The sequence below is a fragment of the Mobula birostris genome, chromosome 9 (genome assembly GCF_030028105.1).
Source record: "Mobula birostris isolate sMobBir1 chromosome 9, sMobBir1.hap1, whole genome shotgun sequence".
Taxonomy (NCBI): Eukaryota; Metazoa; Chordata; class Chondrichthyes; order Myliobatiformes; family Myliobatidae; genus Mobula; species Mobula birostris.
In genome coordinates, this window is record NC_092378.1 from 118,643,604 (window position 1) to 118,667,988 (window position 24,385).

A 24,385-nucleotide genomic window follows, 5' to 3' on the forward strand; every position below is an offset into this window, starting at 1 on the left:
ATCAGCGGCGGACCAATCAATTCACAATTCATTAGCAGGAGCAAATAAAAGTATAGCAAGGTCAAGCAGAGCAGCTATTGTGTGAATAGGCCAGTGTAGGAATGGAAACTTGAGGTATTGGCTCAAGAGACTTCAGCAAGGAGACACAGGCAAGTAGCAGATAAGGCTTTTGTAGTGGTTGAATAAAAAGTCACTAAATTACAGCTAGTTAAATAAAGTAGGGATGCTGCAGGATCAGGTGATGTGCTGTAGCTGCAGCTGCATGATGTTTGAGCTGGTGAACTCCATTGTGGTTCCTGGTGACCACATCTACAGCCAAGTGTTGACTGCTCGTGGAATTTGAGCTTCAAACACTGCGGCACATCAGGGGGTGGGAGAGTTACCTGGATTCTCTGTTTTAGGAGGTAGTCACACCCTTTAGATTAGCTGCCTGAAAGTCAGTCTGTGGTTAGGGACAAGAGGGTGAGACTATGAGTGAGGTGGGTAGTGGGATACAAGAGACTGCTAGAGGAGCCTCAGCCCTTGAGTTTGTCCAACAGGTCTGAGATTCTTGCTCCCTGTGTGGATGAGAGTGGGGGCTGTAGGAAAGATGAGCAACCTAACTGTGGCACCGTAGTTCAGGGAGCCATTCAAGAGGATGGAGAGAAGAGAAATGTAGTGGTTATTGGGGATAGTATAGTCAGGGGAATAGACAAGAGTTCTCTGTTGTGAGGATAGAGCGTCCCGAAGACTGCGTCGCCTGCCTGGTGCCTAGGTTCAGGACATCTTATTTGACCTGCAGAGGAATTTGCAGTGGGAGGGGAAAGATCCAGTTGTCATGGTCCATGTGGGTACCAACGACATAGGTAGAACAACGAAAGAGGTTCTGCTGAGGGAATTAGAGCAGCTATGGACTAAGTTAAAAAGCAGAACCAAAAAAGTGGTAATCTCTGGACTACTACGTGAGCCATGTGCAAATTGGCACAGGGACAAGACTAGAGAGTTAAATGCGTGGCTCAAGGATTGATGTGGGAGAAATGGGTTTGAATTCATGGGAAATTGGCAGCAGTATTAAGGAAGGAGGGAGCAGTTCCAATGGGACGGGCTTCACCTGAACCGTGATGGGACCTGGATCCTTGCGAATCACATAACTAGGGTGTGAATAGGGCTTTAAACTAAATGGAGGGGGGGTTTCAAGCAGATTGGAGAAGTATGGATAAAGTAAAAGAGAAAAGTGTGGATAAAGATAAAGTACAAGCAAAAGATAAAAAAGAGGAAAGTAAGAGTGGAGTAAAGAAAAGTCAAGTGCAAAAGAGAAAAAGATTACAAGATTTTAAAAGCACAATAAGTCTAAGGGCACTTTATTTGAATACCCATAGTATTCAAAACAAGGTCAGTGAACTTGTGGCACAAATCAGTATGATTTAGTGGCCATTACAGAAACATGGTTGCAGGCTGGAGAGGACTGGGGATTAAATATCCAAGGATATCAGGCAATACGGAAGGTTAAGCAGGAAGGTAGGGGAGGTAGGGTAGCACTCTTAATTAAAGAGGAGATCAGGGTAATAGTGTGAGACGATATAAGATCTAAGGAGCGGAATGTTCAATCCATCTGCGTAGAGATTAAAAATAGTAAAGGGGAAAAAAAAAATCACTAGTGAGAGCTGTCTATCGGCTACCAAATAATAACATTACAGTGGCATGGGCGATAAACAGAAATACCTGAGGCATTTAAGAATGGAACAGCAGATATCATGAAAGACTTTAATCTGCACATAAATTGGGTGAATCAAGTTGGTTGAGGCAATCTTGAGGACTTCACAGAATGCAACCATGATGGCTTTCTTGAACAGCATGTTACTGAACCTACAAGGGAATGTGCTATCTTAGACCTGGTCCTGTGCAATGAGACAGGTAAAACTAGTGATCTTGTAGTTAAGAATCCTCTTATGACTACAGACATGAATAACAGAGGACTGCCCATTAGCGTGGTCAAACCAAAGGAAAGTCTGGCTGAGCAGTTATCCCAATCTGCTTGGGAAATAGTAAGAGAACCGAGAAAGCAGGGGACGGGAACAGGACGACAGAAGGATATTAGGAAGAGACTGAGTTCTCCGAGGGCAGCCCTCACCTCCTCCAGAAGAGCCATAAGGTTTGGCTAACTTTAAAAGTGCTGAGAAACTAAACGGAAGCAAAAATAGACGGTGATATACCTATATTGAGAGATACATATTATAATGTGGATTTTATATTACTCATTTTTTAAAAATTCATTTATTCATTCCTTTTTCCCTACCTAAATGAGAATATATACATGGGAGGATACACGGGGAAATCATTTCTGTGTAACGGACATAGGTATTTTACTTACTTTTATAGGTACTGCAGCGGGGCCCTCAACTCGCAGGTAGGAGGGGCTATCCCCCACAGCGAGACATTTCTTCTAGCTCAACCCAGGGTCACCTAGAGACCCCAGCCTTGGAATCACACGTTCGTTACCTTTTTTTTTAATTATTCATGTTTCTTGGCTCCTATTTGTTCAGGGAGTAAATCGATGCAATTATATTCTGCAAATTTCAATGATATACTAACAGATAAATCCACATGGCTAAGGACAAAGTAAAATTCATTTCTTTTAATGTCAATGGGCTGTTGAATCCAGTCAAGTGCAGTAAAGTTCTATCAAAAATGAAAAAAGAAGCCACCCATGAAGTATATTTACAGGAAACTCACTTTAGTGATAATAAGCATGGAAAATTAAACAGAATGGGCTTCATTAATTTGTTTCTCTCCTCATATAAATCAGGACATAAAAGAGGAGTTGCTATTCTCATCTCAAGCAAGCTAAATTTTGAAAAAGTATTTGAAATGGGAGATAAGGAGGGCAGATATATTCTGGTAAGGAGTAATATAGATGGAAATCCAGTTACTTTATTGAATATATACGCACCTCCAGGAAGTGATATTAGTTTCTTCCAGAAAATTACTAATATTATGGTAACTGAAACAGAAGGTCTCTTGATATGTGGGGGAGACTTAAATTTACAATAACAACCAAAGTTAGACTCTTCCAATAGAAACACTTATGAAACAAAGTCCTTACATAAGAAAGTTAACACTCTCTTTGAGGATGTTGGTCTAATTGATATATGGAGGGACCTTTTCCCTGTCAGAAGGGATTACACTCATTATCCCGACCCCCCATTCCATATATACACGCATAGACTATTTCATAACATTTGGAAAAGATAGACACAAAATAGTCACTTGTGGAATTGGGACAATAGATGCAAGTGATCATGCACCTATATATTTATCTGTTGATCTTGACCTACAACCAAAGAATACTATTTGGAAACTAAATGCAAGTCTACTCAATGATCCCTATTTTAAGGAACACATTAAAAAGGAAATTGATCTTTACTTAGAATTCTATGATAATGGAGAGGTTTCACCTCCCATTCTATGGGATACTCTGAAGGCTGTCTTAAGAGGGAAAATTATAGCAATATCTTCATATAAGAAAAAAATAAGGAATAAAACATTAGAGGAATGACAAGATAAACTGAAGGAACTGGAAGAAAAAATAAAGTTTGGCACAGAATACACTAGAGGAAACTAAAAAAATTAGGAATGAAATTAATAGTTTGGCTACACAAGAAATTAGAAAAAATTTAATGTTTCTGAAACAGAGATACTATGAAAGTTGATCTAAATCTATGAAAATACTGGCGCGGAAACTGAAAAAAAAAAGGAGAAAATACAATTCATAGAATTAGGCATCCAAGAACAAAAGTGATCAAAAAAAATAAGCTAAGTGAAATTCATGAAGCTTTTGAAATGTTTTACAAAACGCTACTTTCCAAAGTTCCAGGGGGAAACTTAACCCAAGTTGACACCTTCCTGAATTCTTTAGAGTTACCCACTTTAAGCAAAGAACAAAATAGAAAGATGACTGCTGACATAACTGAAGCTGAACTAAAAACTGCAATTAGTAGGCTTAAATTAAGCAAGTCACCAGGATCAGATGGATATACGGCAGAGTGGTATAAAGAGTTTAGAAGTGAGTTAATCCCCGTTTTACTCCCCACACTGAACTGGGCCCTGAGAAAGGCACAAATACCACCCAGCTGGAAGGAGGCAATAATCTCAGCTATACCGAAAGAAGGCAAGGATAAAATGGAATGTGGGTCATTTAGACCAATATCTGTTCTTAATGTGGATTATAGAATATTTACCTCCATCATGGCCAAACAACTAAAAGAGTTTCTACCGACACTGATACATAATGATCAGACAAGTTTCATACAACAACGCCAAACACAAGACAATATACGAAGGACACTTCACATTATGGATCATATATTAAAAAATGAAATTGAAGCAATAGTGATGTGTGGTCGCTGAAAAGCCATTTGATTCGGTTAACTGGAATTTTCTTTATAGAGTTTTACATAGATTTGGTCTACATAACACAATTATTAAAACTATACAGGCACTATACAACAATCCTATTGCCAGGATTAAAATCAATGTATATTTATCTAATAGTTTTACCCTAGAAAGGGGCACGAGACAGGGTTGTGCATAGTCACCGCTACTCTTCGCATTATATCTGGAACCATTAGCTCAACACATCAGACGAAATGAAGATATCAGGGGAATTACTATTATCAGGGGCAAAGAGCATAAATTGGCCTGTTACGTGGATGACATTCTGATCTATCTAGGGCAACCAACAGACTCTTTACCTAAATTGATGCAATCCTTTGAACAATATGGCCAATTATCAGGATACAAGATCAACATAGATAAAACCCAACTACTTTCATATAACTATAGCCCACCAAGAGAAATTGAAAGTAGATATCCTTGGGCATGGCAAACAGAGCCCATCAAATATTTGGGCATCATTATGCCAAAAGATTTGGCAAAACTATCAGAATGCAATTATCAGCCTATATATATATATATATATATATAAAATTATGGAAGATAAAACAAGATGGAACCTAATTCCTTTCCTTGGTCTCAATTCAAGGGTTGAATCTATTAAAATAAATATACTGCCCAGACTACTATATCTCTCTCAGACCCTACCAATAGAGATTAATCAAAATCAATTCAATGAATGGAACAAGAGACTATCAAGATATATATGGCAAGGTAAAAGGCCCAGTGTTTGTCTCAAAACTTTGCAATTAGCCAGGGAAAAGGGGGGGGGATGGGGCCTACCTTCTCCTAGAGATTATTATCTTGCAGCACAGTTGAGAGCCGTGATATACTGGTGCAACCCATCATATGGCGCTCAATGGAAAAACATTGGGGAGAGGATACTTTCCATCCCCTTACAGGCAATTTTGGCTGATAACAACCTACAAAGTTACATAAATAATATTGACAACCCGTGGGTGAAGTGGACTCTTAAAATATGGAAAACTATTATAAAAGATAAAATAGAGAGAGACATTGCAATTCTTAAATAGTGTGCATATGACTCGGATATTACACCGAATAAACTGGATGCTAGATTTAAGGACTGGACAGCTATTTGCAATATAATGAAAGAAGGAATACTGTTCAGTTTTGAAATGCTCAAAGAGAAACACTTATTAGAAAAACAAGACTTTTACCGGTATTTACAGATGCGACAGTATGTTAATAGGACGGTTACAAATGTAACCAAGGAAAGTACATGTCTGATAGAGCTATTTAGAAAAGCATATAATTCAGACAACTGCAGTAGAATCATTTCAAGCGTGTATAAGGGTTTGTCAAATCTTAAAACACATTCGACTTCATACATTAAAACAAAATGGGAGAAGGAAGGAGGGATAATATCTGAGGAAGACTGGACAATAATATGGAGGTATCAATCGAAGTGTACCAGTTCACAGAACTGGAGGGAGTTCAAGTGGAAAAACTGATAAGATATTTATTACACCCTCTCAGAAATCCCATTATAATAGTAAACCCCCTGTTTGCCAGAGAAATTGTGGAAATCAAAATGCAAACTATTATCATATTTTCCGGGAATGCCACATTATCAAAGATTATTGGAGTGGGATACATAATGCCCTAAAAGACATCTTTAAATGTGAAATACCCTAGAGTAAGACCATATATTTTGGGTATATACCTCAAGAATGGTTGAAAAGAGGACATGATGAATGTACTGCTGGTGGCTGGTAAAAAGACCCTTACCAGGAAATGGTTATCACAGGAGAGCCCAACTTTAAATGTATGGATGGAAATTACAATGGACATTTACAAAATGGAGAAGCTAACAGCATCTGTTAATCATAAGTTGGAACAATTTTATTCATACTGCAAAAAATGGTTTAACTACATAATACCTCATAGGCCTGATTTTATTCTCACATGTCAACGAATATATTGTAAAAAAAATCACCCCCTACTCTGTACATGGTTTTCTTCTTTCGATTGTTCTTTCTTTCCTCTCTTTTCTTTAAGTGTATAGCTCAGATAAATATTATGTGGAGATTTGTGACAAATATGATATGATATATATGTACAGTATCTGAAATACATCTTATGGAAATGTTTTTGATGATGAAATTCAATAAAAAATAAATTACAAAAAAAAGGAATCCTCTTAGAAAGAGTGATTACAGTATGATTGTGTTTCTCATACAAATGGAGGTTATAACAGTTTGATCTAAAACCAGTGTATTATGCCTAAACAATGGAGATTACAAAAGGGATGAGGGAGGATTTGGCTAGTGTAGACTGGGAACACAGGCTATTTGGTGGTAAGTTGAGAACAGTGGAAGACTTTCAAAGAGATTTTTCACTGTGCTCAACAAAAGTATATTCCAGTTAAAAGCAAGGACAGTAAGGGTGGGGAGAACTAGCCCTGGATAACTAAGGAAATAAAAGAAAGCATCAAAATAAAAGTTCGTGTGTGCAAAGTCGCCAAGAATATTGGGAAACTGGAAGCTTGGGAAAACTTTAAAAAGAACGACTAAGCGAGCAATAAAGAAAGGGAAGATAGATTATGAAAATAAACTAGCACTAAATACGAAAACTGAGAGTAAAAGCTTTTATAATTATATAAAGCAGAAAAGGGTGGCTAACGTGAACAAGGGTCCCAAAGGGGGAATTGATATTGGGAAATGAGGACATGTCAGAGGCTTTGAATGACTACTTTGTGTCAGTCTTCACAGCGGAGAACATGTCTAACATGTCAAATAGAGATGTTATGGATGCAATGGGAGGTGAGGGCTCGATACAATAGATGGGCTTGAAAAATAGGTAAATCTCCTGGTCCTGATGGAACGCATCCCGGGGTATTGAAAGAAATGGCAGGTTACAGCAGAGGCTTTGGTGATAATTTACCAAAATTCTCTGGATTCTGAGCAGGTCCCGGCAGATTGGAAGATGGTGAGTGTCATGCCACTGCCCAAAAAAGGATACAGGCAAAGGCAGGTAACTATAGGGCAGCTAGTTTAACGTCTGTAGTTGGGAAAATGCTTGAAACTATCATTAAAGAAGAAATAGCGAGGCATCTGGAAAGAAATGGATCCATCAGGCAGACGCAGACACAGCATGGGTTCAGCAAAGGCAGGTCCTATTTGACAAACTTACTCGAGTTCTTTGAGGATATAATGAGTGCAGTGGATAGAAGGGAACAAATGGGCATTACTTACTTGGATTTCCAGAAGGCATTCAATAAAGTGCTGCATAGATAAGGATGCGTAGAGTTGGGGGTGATGTATTAGCATGGATAGAGGATTGATTAACTAATAGAAAGGAGAAAGTTGAGATACATGGGTGTTACTCTGGTTGGCAATCAGTGGTGAGTGGTGTGCTGCAGGGGTCGGTGCTGGGCCCGCAACTGTCCATGATATACATTAATGATCTGGAAGAGGGGACTATATGTAGTGTATCCAAGTTTGCTGATGTTACTAAATTGAGTGGAAAAGAAAATTGTGCAGAAGATACAGAGAGTCTGCAGAGAGATATAGATAGGTTAAGTGAGTAGGCAAGGGTCTGGCAAATGGAGTACAATGTTGGTAAATGCTAGGTCATCCACTTTGGAAGAAAACATGGAAGATCAGATTATTATTTAAATGGTAAAAGACTGTGACAAGCTGCTGTGCAGAAGGACTTGGGAATGCTTGTGCATGAATCACAGAAGGTTGGTTTGCAGGTGCAGCAGGCTATAAAGAAGGCAAATGGGATGTTGGCCTTTGTTGCTAGAGGGATTGAATTTAAGAGCAGGGAGGTTATGCTGCAACTATATAGGGTACTGGTGAGGCTGCATCTGGAGTACTGCATGCAGTTCTGATCTCCTTACTAGAGGAAGGATATACTGGTTTTGGAGGCGGTGCAAAGGAGGTTCACCAGAGATTATTCCAGAGATGAGGGGGTTAAACTATGAGGAGAGATTGAGTCGCCTGAGACTGTACTTGCTGGAATTCAGAGGAGATCTTATAAAAGCATAAAATTATGAAAGAGATAGATAACGTGGAGGCAGGACAGTTGTGTCCACGGATAGGTGAGACTAGGACTAGGGGACATTAGCTCAAGATTTGAGAGAGTAGATTTAGGACAGAAATGAGGAGGAACTGCTTTAGAGAGTGGTGAATCTGTGGAATTCTCTGCCCAATGAAGCAGTGGAGGCTACCTCGGTAAATATACTTAAAGCAAGGTGGATAGATTTTTGCATAGTAGGGGAATTATAGTAGGGAAACCGGTGACCCCTGTTTCCATTCAGGGGGTCAGTGTGGACATGGTGGAGGGTTACAAATACCTGGGGATACGAATTGACAATAAACTGGACTGGTCAAAGAACACTGCGGCTGTCTACAAGGAGGGTCAGAGCCGTCTCTATTTCCTGAGGAGACTGAGGTCCTTTAACATCTGCCGGACGATGCTGAGGATGTTCTACGAGTCTGTGGTGGCCGGTGCTATCATGTTTGCTGTTGTGTGCTGGGGCAGCAGGCTGAGGGTAGCAGACACCAACAGAATCAACAAACTCATTTGTAAGGCCAGTGATGCTGTGGGGATGGAACTGGACTCTTTGACGGTGGTGTCTGAAAAGAGGATGCTGTCCAAGTTGCATGCCATCTTGGACAATGTCTCCCATCCACCACATAATGTACTGGTTGGGCACAGGAGTACTTTCAGCCAGAGACTCATTTCACCGAGATGCAACACAGAGCGTCATAGGAAGTCATTCCTGCCTGTGGCCATCAAACTTTACAATTCCTCCCTTGGAGGGTCAGACACCTTGAGCCAATAGGCTGGTCCTGGACTTATTTCCTGGCATAATTTACATATTACTATTTAATTATTTATGGTTTTATTACTATTTAATTATTTATGGTGCAACTGTAACGAAAACCAATTTCCCCCGGGATCAATAAAGTATGACTATGACTATTAAAGGCTATGGGGGAGAAGGCAGATACCTTCAAAGATATTCCTTCTGTTCTTTACACTCTTCCTGTAACTTAAAGCATACTTGTACTCAGCACTGATGAAGAAACGCTGACTTGAATCTGGCTATGTTTTTCTCTCCTGCTTCTAAATCTGCCGAATGCTTCCAATATTTTCAGTTTTGAATCATATTCTTAAATTGGTTTGTAAGTTAAAAATGGCAAATTTGCTAAGACTTGTGAAAACTTCCCACTCAGGTAAAACGTGGTGGATCTGTGAAAAAAGCACAAAATGCACTGCCAGAATATCTAAAGGGTATTATTGTTTTGTGTTCCTGTTTTTAATGCCAGGGCACTGAAGGGGGAAGGGAAAAAGCTCTCTAAAAAGAAACTCATATGTCTTTATTATTTTAAATTGGCTAACCAGTGAGTTAGTGGCACTCTAGGAGAAACTACACATAGTATAAGCCCTGATGGCACTTGCTGTGGAATGAATAAATTGGGAGGTGGAGGTGGCAAAAATTGAACTGAAAACAATGTAAACGAACTGGGTCAAACCATACAACTTAACCACAATAACAGCCTTTTGATAAAAGGTTAAAACAAAAAGGATTTTGCTGCAAACAAATCTTGACTAAAATTTACAACACTTCATATATAATTTTTGAATGAATACTCAGAATACTGTATAAATTTAGTGAACCCTGTATATTTGGAACTCCTTAACTACTTTTAATGAAAACAGATGTGTAGTATTTCATATATCCCAAGGCTAGACTACCAATACAAAAGATCACTCTTCCAAACTTCAGAAGATCCTGTTGTTTTTCATTTTATTTTATTTAGACATATAGCGCGGAACAGGCCCTCCAGGTCCAAAGAGCTGCACCACCCAGCAATCCACCGATTTAACCCTAGCCAATCGTCACAGGACAATTTACAATGACCAATTAACCTACCAACTGGTACTTTTTTTGGATCCGGAGAAAATTTAGAGTTTTCAAAATCTGCACATTCTATGTCCTGAAATAGCTGTACAATAATGCACACTTTAAAATCTCTAGAATGTAGTTAAGTTATTGCTTTTTCCAGTACTGGAAAAAGAAATAAATGAAGTTGGGTTTAAGCGTAAAGTATGCACCACGCTAGGTCAGCAGCTTGCCCCATTGATGCAGGTCTCGCACTATAGAGGACACCATCAACAATAAATGGGCAAGGATCAATTTCACAAATATCACTACCCTTCACTGTTCTGAAGCTGGACAGCAAATAATTGCTTTGCTTTCATTTGCATGTCCACCCCACATAAAAGCAAGAATTCACATTTAACTTTCCACAGAAGTTCTTAAGATTCATGAGATTTTCTTTAAAACAAAACTTTACAATTGGGTACAAGAAAGCAATCCCACAAAAACATACAGTACAGGGAAATAATTTGCATACTTGTGTTTTCAACATCAATTTCATTATACACATAGGGTTTACTGAAAGACTTAAGAGACACAAGAAACTGCAGATGCCAGAACATGGTGCAAAAAATCACACTGCTGGAGGAACTCGGCGGGACAGGCAGCACCTGTGGAGGGAAAGTGGCCTGTTTCAGGCTGAGACCTGGTACTAGGATGTAATAAAGCAACAAGGGGGAGGGGGAGGCTGGGTCTAGATGACAATAGGTGGAATGTGGTGCAGAGGGAGATAGTGGGTGGATGGAGCCAAGTAGTGGATGTTGAGGGTAGATTCAGATACAGTGGCTAATGGTTGATAGGTAGAGATAGATATAGATGAGGAAGTGGGGCAGGGGGGGAAGGGGGAGACAGGGAAAAGAAAAAGAATGGGAGGGCCAGATGGAGCCATGTGAGGGGTGAAGGGTGGAAGTAGAGACAGAGGCTGAAAAGTGATAAGTTGAAACAAGAGGCTGCTGATACTAGAATCTTGCAAGGATAAGGAAGAGATGAGGGGCAGATGAAACCATTTCACAGAAACCAAGAAAGAGGAATGAAGACAGAAAGAAGAAAGATTAGCTTTATTTGTCACACATACATTGAAACATACAGTGAAATGCATTGCTGGCATCAATGACCAACACAATCCAAGGATTATGTTGGGGGCAGTCTGCAATTGTTGCCACACTTCCAGCACAACATAGCATGCTCATAAGTTACCAATCCTAACAATCTGTTTTTGGAATGTGGCAGGAAACCAGAGCACCCAGAGGAAACCGAAGCAGTCGTTAGGACAACATACAAACTCCTTACAAGCAGCAACAGGAACTGAACCCCAATCGAGGATTGTTCTCATTATATGCTGTACTACTGTGCAAAAGTAAAGGTTTAGCGTTATTTGTCACACGTACACCAAAACATACAGTGAAATATGTCATTTTGCATTGAGGATTTGTCAAGGTAGCATGCCCACAACTTACTAACCCTAACTCATACGCCTTTGGAATATAGGAGGAAACCAGAGTACCCAGAGGAAACTCGCACGTTCACAGAAAGAACAAACAAGCACATTACAAATAGTGGTGGGAATTGAATCCCGATCTTACAGCTGACGCTGTAAAATGTTGTACTTACTGCTACACTAATGTGCTGTCACAAGGAATGTGGGTTACCTGAACTTATTCAATGTTCATACCGATGGGTTGTAAAGCACCTAAGTAAAAGATGAAGTTCTGCTCTGCTAGTTTGCTTTGGAAAAGGAAGTGAAAAAAGCTGAAATGGGAAGGGGGCTTGCAAACAAGTGGTCAGGGTGGACACTGCAGACACAGTGTAGGTGTGCCGCAAAATGTACACTCAGGCTATGCTATGTTTCACTGATACAGAGGAGACAAAGTTAAAGGAGGTGCATGTGAATCTTTGTTTAACCTGGAAAGGCTGCTTAGATCTCTGGATGGTTGCGAGGGAGTTGGTGGACAGACAATTGTTGCAGCTCCTGCAGTTGCAGGAATGAGTGGGGGATTAGGACAGTTGGGTGCATGAGCAAACCAGGGAGTCATGGGGAGAGTGGTCCCTGCAGAAAGTAGAAAGAGGTGGGGAGGGGAAGATGTGGCTGGTAGGGTGAAAGGCCAGGAGCGAGGGAGCGTTATCTTTGTGCATTTGGGGTTGTGTAAAGTAGGGGATGGCAAGGACTGAAGGCAGGGAAATGGAGGAAATGCAGGCAAAGGTTCTATCAGCCATAATAGAGGGGAAGTCATATTTCCTGAACAAAGAGAGCATTTCAAATGTCTTGTGGTGGAAAGGCTCATGTTAAAATAAACGTGGTAAGAAACAGAAACTGAACGGAAAAAGGAGGAGTCCTCACAATGGACAGGGTGGGAGGAGGTGCAATCAAGGTAGCTGTGAGAGTCAGTGGGTTTGTAGCAAATGTCAGTCAATAGTTTATAAGAGGTGTATAATGACTGGACATCCATGGTGATAATAAAGCAGTGAGAATCTAGGAATTGGAATTTGTCAAAATGGTGAGACTATGAGAGGCGTCCTGGATGTAGGTGAGAAGGGACAGGACAAGGGAAGATAGGATAGTGTCAAGATGAATATACAAATTGAGTAGGGCAAGAGCAGGCAGAACCAATTGACCTAACTAGGACTGTCTTGTTTGTGGATCTTGGTTGTGAACAGTAGAGAGTCTGGGCACTATCAAGTTGGAGGCTCCTGATGTGATAAGATGATGTCTTCCTTAATCAATCTTTAGATGAATACACTACTCCATATCATCACAGTAAAGTTTATTAAAATATTCATAAAAATAGCATTATCAAATCCTAAGGACTTTCTACAGGGGCACAATTGAGAGCATCCTGACTGGCTGCATCACTGCCTGGTACGGGAACTGTAATTCCCTCAATTACAGGACTCTGCAGAGAGTGGTGCAGACACCCAGCACATCTGTAGATGTGAACTTCCCACTATTCAGGGCATTTACAGAGACAGGTGTGTAAAAAGGGCCCAAAGGGTCATTGGGGACCCCAGTCACCCCAACCACAAACTGTTCCAGCTGCTACCATCCGGGAAATGGTACCACAGCATTAAAGCCAGGATCAATAGGCTCCAGGATAGCTTCTTCCACCAGGCCATCAGACTGATTAATACATGCTATTTTTATGCTATATTGACTGTCCTGTTGTACATACTGTTTATTACAAACTACTATAAATTGAACTTCACACATTTAAATGGAGACATAATGTAAAGATTTTTACTCTTCATGTATGTGAAGGATGCAAGTAATAAGTCAATTCAATTCAATGATTACGCTTTTTTAAAAATTTGCTTTAGAAGGTCTAAAACAATAACAGAGTTGCAATGGTTTCAATTTGAGATTGGAGAACGAGAGTGAGAGCATGATAACAAAAAAAGAAAGGGAATGACATGCCGACCTGAGCCATTGGGTGTACAGAAAAACAGCATGTCGAACTGATAGCTGATTTTCAATTGAGAGGAGTAAACCCCAGACATTTTATCTAACCAAAGACGGTTCTTCGCTACATCACCTTCACTGAATATCTGCCTTCCACTGCTTTTTTTTTTTAAAAAGACACCCATTGATAGAACTGAAGCTTACTTCTGGCTGTCAAGGTCAAGTGCACTCTGTCTTTACTCACAGATCAGTTACAGAATGTGATGGTAGATTGAGGCGAGGTGCTACGGAGATACAGTCCATCTTCCAAGGCAACAAGGCAAAATGCAGGGGAATAAACTACATGCAGAAAACAACGAGGCATATTTTATATACTTCAGCAGAATTCTAAAGGAGGATCTTGATTCAACTGTTCATTTATTTCCACAGATGCTGCTTGGCTTGCCAAGTTCCTCCAGCATTTTGTGTGTGTTGCTTTGGATTCCCAGCATCTGTAAACTTTCTCATTTTCATACTTTATATAGAACATTTTTATTGAAAATTCGAGGGTCATTCTTGTTAAACTCGAGGAGGAGAAGCATGGAAAGATGGCACCAAGAGATTTTGCCAATCCAAGTGACTTCTTCCAGTTCATCCACAAAACAACTTGTTCTTATATTTCTTACGTCTTTCCTCTTTCCTTTCTTTTCAAAGTGCTTGGGGTACTATCAGAGTCCGTGATCTACAGTTCAAACTACAGTGGGTTGATCGAGAGTGTGCGGCCTGGCACTTCACTATCTCCAGGAAAGGCCTGGAAGGCGTGTCCCCTTGGGTGGAGCCCCATGGATGATCCAGTTTTGCCGAATGAAGCATAGTGGGAGACTGAAACATTGAGATAGGAGAGGGTGAGGGGGGTGGGGGAAGAGAGAGAGCGAGAGAGACTGACTGTTGGCCCATCAGATAGGGGGGCTTGGAGAAGTGACGCTGTAGATTATAACACAGCAACAACAGGCTGCTGGTCTCCACTCTTGTTTTTGCAGGAACAATCTCTCTTTCCCTACTTAGAGAGAGAGAGAGAGAGAGAGAGAGCCTGTCTGAGATACTGAAGTGCTGGGTTATGGATTGTAGTTTTGTTGGACTCTGGATCAAGGTCTCTTTGGAGGCTTTTGCTTTTATGGTGGGATGGTCGGGGGGTGGGGGGAGCTGATCGGTGCTTCTGCTGGCACAAGTGGAGGGAGGTGTTGATACTTTTGCTGCTGCAAAGGGTGGGGGGAGGGAGGGTTTCAGGGCTTCCATGTTCCATCATTCGTTCTATGAGGTCTCTTGTTTCATGGACGTCTAAGAAGAGTATGAATTTCAGGATTTTTACTGTATACATTCTCTGATATTAAAGGAACCCAAATCTAAATCATATCACCAACACCAGCCACTTCCCAACAGCCAACTGTGAACCCTTGCCCTCCTCCATGTTGTGACGCATCCGTAAGGTCCCAAGACCTCAGCTGACACTCCAATTCTCCTATCCTTCCTTACTTCTTCAGTTTTAGCCCTGAACCCAAGACACACAACCTACTCAGGTAGTGGTGGAAAACTAACAGACAAGGTCGTTAATACTTCACATAATGTTCTGTGCCTAATGTGCAACAGAATTTCTAGAAAGGCTGCCCACATAAAAATGTATTGCCATCCCCTATCTTGTTGGTTACAATTTGAGGTGCACAACAATTTCTTGGTTTCAGTTTCTTGTTTAACACAATCCTAAAACTGTGTCATTACCTTAATTAGCAACAATGCAAATAATCTGAGTACAGGAAAATATTCAGTTATTTTTACTCTTGAACCCTGCACAATGATCTGGTGTCATGGTCATAGCTAGAGGTTTTCGGATGTCTACAAATATTATTAAATGAAACTAACATTCATGTCTTAAGACTCATATAAAACATTCAAAAAAGGAAGTTAGCAGTGTTGTGGTGTCTAAAAGTAGCTTGAACAGAAACCTCATCATACTGACAAATCTGCAGCTAAATTTAAATTTCTTCCAGCTACCTATCTTACTGAAAACTTAAGCAATGAACCAAAAGACCATGGTATATGAAACTCACCATGCAAGAAGTCTGAAAATGTGTATCAACCTGTTCAGAGTTACACCTTTTTGCAAATATCAACTGATCATTATCTACCATATGCAGAATTGCTGCTTCCAAACAATAAAGTCAGCACTTTCATGAAAAATGGAAGATAAGCCTGCCCCTACAAGCAGCAGAATGAAATTTTTCCCTTTCCACGAATACTTCTAAAGGTTTAGAATCCTAGTATAGCTGTTCAAAGTCGTTCATTAGCATAAGCACCAGTGAAAACTTGTTTTGCACTATCAAAGCCATACAAGATGTTTTATGCCCTTTCAACTTCAACTAGCTATAAAGCCCTTTCTCCCAAGCTAGCCATGTAAACATTTCTGATTGCATGTCCAATACTGCACTTGCACTTCAGCTGAGGTCCTTAAATGATCAAAACAAACCAATACAACTTTGGAATCCAATGTCTGTAAAAGTAAAAGTGTTCTTATTCTGGTGGCTGGTGGGTAGGTATGCTTGATGTGACTGTATTAGTGGGGAATTTTCAACTCATAGAAATTGGTTTTAAAGGACATTTTGTTGAACTTTTTTCAAGTGAACAATGACATTTGTCAGAGGAAAGAAAATTGGTGTCATGAAGCAGTTTCTAATGTTTTTGTCAAATGGCAGTGATGGGATCTTATTTGAGACCTCAGTAGATTGTGATGGACTATAAAGTTCTAAGATCACTGGTTAATTTTTGAGGTGTTCAACAACACCCCATTCTGTTCTAGGTCAAAAGTTATTGTGGCTGCTTTATTATGTCACAGATCTCTTAAAAATGCATTTTAAAATATGATTTCCCTTGTCCAGTTATTTTATTTCCATCTTATTTCCCACCTTTGCATTTACTTTTAGCCCATTTCTAAATCAAAATAATACATAATACCGGAAATCTGAATTTACTATGAAAATACTTAGAATTCTCTACATCTGTGGGAAGACAAATGCCTTCATCTCATTGAACTTTAATGCTGTTTCTCCCTCCACTGAGATCTCAAAAAAGATCAATATGCCTTTCACTGCCTTTTTTTTTTTAAAAAAAACAGTAGAAACTGTTTCACACCAGTTTTCTTTTCTCTTACAAATGTCACTGTTCATTTGAGAAATAAAATTCAAAAAAATCCTTTAAAACCAATGCTCATGAGTTGAAAGTTCCACTAATATAGTTACGTCAAGCATAACCACCAACTTAAATTCAATATTTCCTCATATCAAGCAGAATGGTATAAAGGTTTCATGCAATTAAGGACATGTTCATCCACTCCATCCAAGTTATTGTTTATGCTGCATCACAAGGAACATGAAAGAATAAATTCCAAAAACAGTCTGAAAATGATTCCTTAAATCACCAAAACTTGCAGTTTATTACATTGAATACAAACTGTTCCCATACATCTACGTTTTAATAAAATTGCACAAAACAGGCCAAATCTCCAAAGTGAAGAACTAAATTTACACTGTCATAGTTAGTCAAAAATTATTGAATTTATTTATTTAGAGATGCTGCGCAGAGCAGGTCCTTCCGGCCCTTCGAGCCACACCAGCCAGCAACCCCCAATTCAAGCCAAGCCTGATCATGGGACAATTTACACTAACCAATTAACCTATTAACCGCATTAATTGAAAACTCACACATTCCATGGGAAGGACATATAGAGACACCTTACAGAGGACGTTAGAATTGAACTCTGACGCCTCAAGCATCCCACTAACTGCTAAGCGACTGTGGCACTCTTTAAATTAGTTTAAATCTGGTTGAAACATTTTTAGCATAGTAAATGATCAGAGGATCATGGACCACTTTTATAAAGAATCTCTCTGATTTGCCAGAAGATAGGGCCCTGAGAAAACTCAAAAAGATGTACATAACGATAGTCTCATCGGAGAAAAAAAACAAAGTGTTTTTCAAGCATCCTACCTGATGGTGCCAGTGGGTGATGGGATAGGGCTGACCAAGTCGATGTTTGGATCAGGAATGTTAATCTTGAGCGGTGAGATCTGTGGGCAGAATGGACGGATAGGAGATGCTGGCTGTTCTTCTTTGACCTCTTCTTTGCTATAAAGCGATGTAAATGTAATCTTTATCACAGTGCTGGGGAAGCGAAACATACACCTACGAGGAAAGGGTAATACAAAAAGGATAGATACTGTAAGAATGCAGTAATAACATAAATGTAGTGCATCAACCTATTAATGCTTCTTGCATAAGTAAGATGTAAATAACAGTATCCATTCAAAACAGCACCCTGGCAATTTGCTCTTCCAGAGTTGCAAGAACAAATGGCCTGCAGTTTCATTTTCCAGAACTATCTGAGCACACACACTATGGGCACTGTATTTCATTCTTTTGCACATCTGTCACATTTTTACAATTTTGCCAAGACCTATCTAAAAACATATTAATCTCTCCATCTTCCCTCCCTATGAATTACAATTAAATAATTATGCATGGATATTTACCATTCGTAACTTAGATTTCCAACTTTTAACGTTATTGTTTTTACAACCACCGTTGCAAGAAAGTTTGTGAACCCTTTGCAATTACCTGTTTTTTGCATTAATTACACATAAAATGTGAACTGACCTTCATCGAAGTCACAATAATAGAGAAACATAATCCGCCGAAACTATTAACACACAAAACGCTTGTATTTTTGATTTCTTTATTGAACACATTGTTTAATCATTCACAGTTCAGGATGGAAAAAAGTGTGTGAACCTTTGTATTTAGTAATTGATAGAACCTCCTTTAGCAGCAATAACCTCTACCAAACATTTCCTCTAGCTGCTGATCAGACCTGCTCAACAGCGAGAAGGTACTTTAGATCATCCCTCCATATAAAACTGTTTCAGGTCATCAACATTTCTGTGATACCTTACACGATAAACCCTCTTCAGGTCATGCTACAGCATCTCAATTGGGTTTAGGTCTGAACTCTGACTTGGCCATACCAAAGCATGAATTTTCTTTTTTCTTTTAATCATTCCATTGTTGATTTTCTCTTGTGTTTTGGATCACTGTCTTGTGCTTCATCTAACTTCTAATAAGCTTCAGGCGATGTACCACTACCCTGACATTCTCCTGTAAAATGTCTTGATACAATTTTGAATTCATTGTTCCCTCAACAATTGCAAGTTGTCCAGGTCCCGAGGCAGCAAAACAGCCCCAAACTATGATGCTCCTTCCACCATGTTTCACGGATGGGATGAGGTTTTGGTGTTGGTGTGCAGTGCCCTTTTTCCTCCAAATGTAGAGGTGTGCATTTCTGCCAAAATGTTAACTTTTGTTTCATCTGTCCACAGAACATTATCCCAGAAATGTTTTGGAACATCCAGGTGATTTTTTGTAAACTTAAGACGTACAGCATTTTTTTTTTTGAGGGCAGTAGTTTTCTCTGTGGTGTCTTCCATGACTAGTATTCTTGTTCAGCATTTTTCTTATAGTGGCCACAAGAACAGTGACTTTAGCAAGTTTCTGCAGGTCTTTTGCTGTTACCCTTGGGTTCTTTTTCACTTTCTTCAGCATTCACATTATGCTCTCGGCATGAACTTTGCAAGATGGCCCACTCCTAGGGAGAGTAGCAACAGTACTGAATTTCTCCCATTTATAGACAACTTCCCTTACTGTGGACTGATCCACACCCAGGTCTTCAGAAATGCTTTTGCAGCCTTTTCCAGTTTGACGCATCTCTACAGTCCTTCTTCTAAGGTCCTCTGCAAGTTGTTTTGATCGAGGCATGGTGCACAGACAGATCTGTCTTGAGAAGAGCAGGCTCTGTCAGAAACCTGACACTGTGTGTCTTTTTATATATATATATATATATATATATCTATATGGCAGGGCACCTCTACAACCCCTCATCTCATTGATTGGAACACCTGACTCCAAATAGCTTTTGTAGAAGGCATTACCCCAAAGGTTCATATATTTTTTGAACCTAGACTGTGATTGTTTAAATGCTGCACTCAATATTGATGAGTAGTAGTACAATTGTTTGTGTGTTATTAGTTTAGGCAGATAATCTTGTCTATTATTGTGACAGATGAAGATCAGACTATATTTTATGAGTAATTAATGCAGAAAACCAGGTAATTGCAAAGGGTTCACAAACTTTTTCTTGCAACTGTATATAGCGGTTAAAGCACAACAAGCGTGAAGTAAGTAAACAGGAAAGAAATGTGACCTTGATTGCCAGCAGTAGATGTTGAGCTCTGGATTTTGTGCCACAGAATTTAAAATGTCTGTGCAATAAGTGAGAATGTAATAAGCTCACTTCAGGTCTTAAGCAGGTTGGTGCAGCTGGTCACCTTTAATAATCATAATCTACACCAGGTCTCACCTAGACATCTTTCCCTCTCTTCCAGTTGCTGGGATCTCTCTTTACCTGACTCCTTTGTCCCTCTTAGTGGTCCCCTTTCAGACACATGCCTGCAACCGTGACAAGTACTATATTTGCTCCTATACCTCCTCTTTCACCACCATTCACGGCCCCAAACAGTCCTTCCAGGTGAGGTGGCACTTCACCTGCAAATCTGTTCATGTCAACCATTGTATCCAGAGCTCCCTGTGCAACCTCCTCTACATCAGTAAGACTCAATGGAGGGAAACCTCTTTGTTGAGCACTGTCACTCCATCCACCACAAAGAGCGGGATTTCCCAGTGGCCACCCATTTCAATTTGACTTCCCATTCCATCATGTCAGTCCACGGCTCTTCTACTGCCATGGTGAGACCACACCTAGGTTGGGGGAAGCAACAGTTCATATTCCATCTGGGTAGCCTCCAGTCAGTCGGCATGAACATCGACTTCTCTAACCTCTGGTAATTTCTCCCCTCTGCCCTTTTTCCATTTCCAATTCTGATTCCTCTCTCACCCATTGTCTTCTCTTCACCTGCCCATCAACCTCCCCCTAGTGCAGGGGTTCCCAAACTTTCTTAAGAATTCCATGGACCAATTAGAATGATGTTGTGGATGATGCCCAGTTTGGGGACCCTTGCTCTAGTGTCTCTCCTCCTTCCTTTTCTTCCATGGTCCACTGTTTTCTCCTATCAGATTCTATCTTCCTCGGCCCTTTACTTCTCTTCCACTTATCATCTCCTAGTTTCTTACTTCATCCCCCCTCGCCCACCTTCCCCATCAGCTGGATTCATCTATCAGTCGCCAGCTTGTACTACTTCCTCTTCCACCAACATCTTACTCTAGCTTCTGCCCCTTCCTTTCTAGTCCCGAAGAAGGGTCTCAGCCCGAAACATCAACTGTGTATTCCGCACCATAGATGCTGCTTGCCTTGCTGAGTTCTTTCAGCATTTTGTGTGTTGATCAAGATTTCCAGTATATTTAAAATATCTTGTGTTTATAAGAGTTTACTTTCAATACATGGCTTTAAGGTTTAGGAGGAGGGGAGCAAATGTAATCTAGTGAACAATTTGGCAATATCCTTTTATGCAAATAGTGGAAAATAAATTGATTACCCAGACTTGAACACCACTGGCAGCTTTATATTCTCTTTCCCCTTGTTTAGCCAATTATTGCTAATCAAATCAATTAAAGTTAAACTTCACAGAGTGAAGAGGACTTAACCCAGAGTAACTGAGTACAAAACTAAGAGTAACAATGGAAGACTGTTGATGGAGGTATCCACCACATATATATTAACAAGGACAAAATGGGAATGTATTCGAAAGCATAAATGGCAAGCCACTTTCTTAAACAGCTACAATCATTTTCTTGAAGACTACTGCTGAGTCAGAGTTCCAGGCAATCCACACAGCTATAATGAAAGACCGACAAAATATTTTCAAATGAGAATGGTGTTGTGGACAATGCCTATTGTGTTGAAGATGTACTTATCCATGCAAGCTGAGAATATTATGTTTTGACTTATTTTGTGGATTTGTTCACATGAAAACTAATTTTTCAGCGATTGTTTTTATCTTAGAGTGCCCTATACTCTTAGCTAATCTAAACCTGGAGATATAATAATTGCTATTTCCTAGAAATTTCCTCATTTACACTAGATCACTTGGCTAAGCTCCCTCATTGAGTCAGAGAAGTACATCTTTTGCACATCTGAAATCTCTCCAAATACGCTTTTCAATACCTTTCCCATGAGTTATCCGTCCATGCTATAATCAGAAGAAACATTCTGGAGATCAGACGCTCTATTTAGTAGAGTATCAATTTACAGATTATAATTTTATTACAATTAAAGTGCTTTCAATTTTACTTCCCTAAATTCACTTTTTAAATTTTCTGGCTTTTTGTTTAAACTCATTAGGGCTCTATTTCCCTTTGTCTCTCTTACTTAACAGTATTGTCTTCTAGGTTGAATTTACTTGCCTGGAATCTCTTTCCTGCGCTCTTTTAAACTCACATGATCCATGTCCATATAGCTACACTGAGCTGCTCCCATACCCCTTTCACTTAGCTGTGCCAATTCCAGTGTTCACTTTGCTCACCGAGACTGCTTCCAGTGTTCCTTTCAAACTCTCCAGACTACCACCTTAGTTTCCTTGAAGATCTCTGAATGACACTTGCTCCCCTTGTTGTTTTCATTCACCAGGACTGTTTCTCATGCTCCTTTTAAAATCACCAGGGATTTGCTTCCCCAAGTTTGTTTTAAATTGTACAAAAAAGTTTTTTTTTTAAATTCAGAATTATACACAGCCTATTGAAAAAAAGTCTACGAGAACATCAGAGAATACAAATATCCTCAGTGCTGAAGACAAATATTCACAAAGTAGGAGGGAAAGCTCAAGAAACAGATTTAGGAGTATGGACAATGGTAGCAGATAAAACAAATCCAACATATGAAATAAAATTAGTCCAGACCAGAGTGTTGTGGATGGCAGGCCACATAGGTCTTTTACTTTGAGATAAACAGAACTCATGAATAAAGCGAATAAAATAAATGTTAGATGTGTGAATTTCCACAACGTACTTCACATATTGCTGTACAAGAGACTGATCACAAAAATCAGGGTATATGATAATTAACTGCAAGACAGCAATTTGGTTAAGTCTGGTAATGCAGTACTCCAGATTCTTGCACTGAAATGAGGTTGAAATGTTCTAATCCAGGACCAAGAAGATTCATTGACATCCTGATTTAGAGACAAGAGTGCCTGCAAGAATGGTAACTACGGGGAAATAAGAGACTGGAGATACTACAACAAAAAAAAACAAACTGGATGAATGCAGTGGGTTGAGCAGCATCTGTTGGGGGAAAGGAACTGTTGATATTTTGGGTCAAAAACTTGTAAATGTTCTGTTGTGTTTGCTGTTGCCAAATAAAGATTCTGGCAAAGTACCACTAGATATTTGCAGGGGAAACAGATACGTGACAGAATCAATTCAGGTTTGATTTCAGAGTGGCAAGGCAACCAAAGAAAATTAATGCTAAATGACAGCCCACTTCTGAATGGAAGAATGGAGATAACTGTGTAGATATTGTAATTAAACAAAAGAAAGGTCAGTATCTAGTAGGAGAATCTGGCTACTATCATAACACTATAGAAGGACTTACTATATTACATCAATTAGCTTACAGTTGAAATATCAAATGTAGTTCTGAATAGTCCTCAAAGAGTAGCAAATATTAAATGGACTGAAAATAGAAAATGTTAGGAAGGCAGAGGTAAATAATTGGAGCCATTTTGCAGTAACTGGGATGTGATGAAAAGAACAGAAAATGGGATTGTATACCAGTTTTAAGTAAACTATCACTTGTTGGCATTCCGGGGAGAACAGGAGGGAGATTGAAAATCTGGTTAAGTAATGCCACAACAACCACCTCTCACTCAACATCAGTAAGAGCAAAGAGCTGATTATCCACTGCAGGAAGAAGAAGCCAGCCGACCATGAGCCAGTCCCCTTGAAGGGAAACAAAGGCAGCGAGGGTCAGTAGTTTAAAATTCTTTAGCACTAATATATCAGAGGACGTGCCTGGGACCAGCAAACAAATGTCATCACAAAAAAGGTACGACAGCGTTTCTGCTTTCTTAGAAGTTTGCGCAGGCACAGCAAATCACCAAAAACTTTGATAAACTCTATAGATGCAAAGTGGAGAATATTTCAATGGTTGCATCATGGCCTGGTACGGAAACACCAATGCCCAAGAATGGAAAAGGCTACAGAATGTGTTATATACAGCGCAAAGCCCTCTCTGCCATTCAGCACATTTACAAGGACAAGAACGCTGCCACAAGAAACCAGCAGCCATTATCAAAGACCCCCACCATTCTGGCCATACCCTTACTACTACCTTTGGGCAGGAGGTACCCAAGTCTTAGGTCACACACCAACAGGCTCAAGAACAGTTTTTACCCTACAATGACCAAGCTCCTGAACCAGTGTGTATAACTTCATTCGCTACCACTCCAAATAGATTCTACAACCTTCACGTTCTCAGTATTATTTTCTATTTGCAGTTTGTCGTCTTCTGTACATTGTCAGCTTTTCTTTATGTTTTGCTTTTTTGTAACATTCTATTGTATCTTTTATCCCCCTGTAAATGCCTCAAGGCAGTATGCAGTAACATATAC

General features: G+C 39.7%; 1 protein-coding gene across 1 annotated transcript in view; it reads right to left on the reverse strand.

The window, feature by feature from the left end:
• foxk1 (forkhead box K1) overlaps positions 1-24,385 on the reverse strand; it is a 139,594-nt gene that overhangs the window by 68,845 nt on the left and 46,364 nt on the right. The window contains 1 exon segment of the mRNA XM_072268698.1: positions 17,760-17,954. Coding sequence (XP_072124799.1) covers positions 17,760-17,954 — 195 coding nt within the window.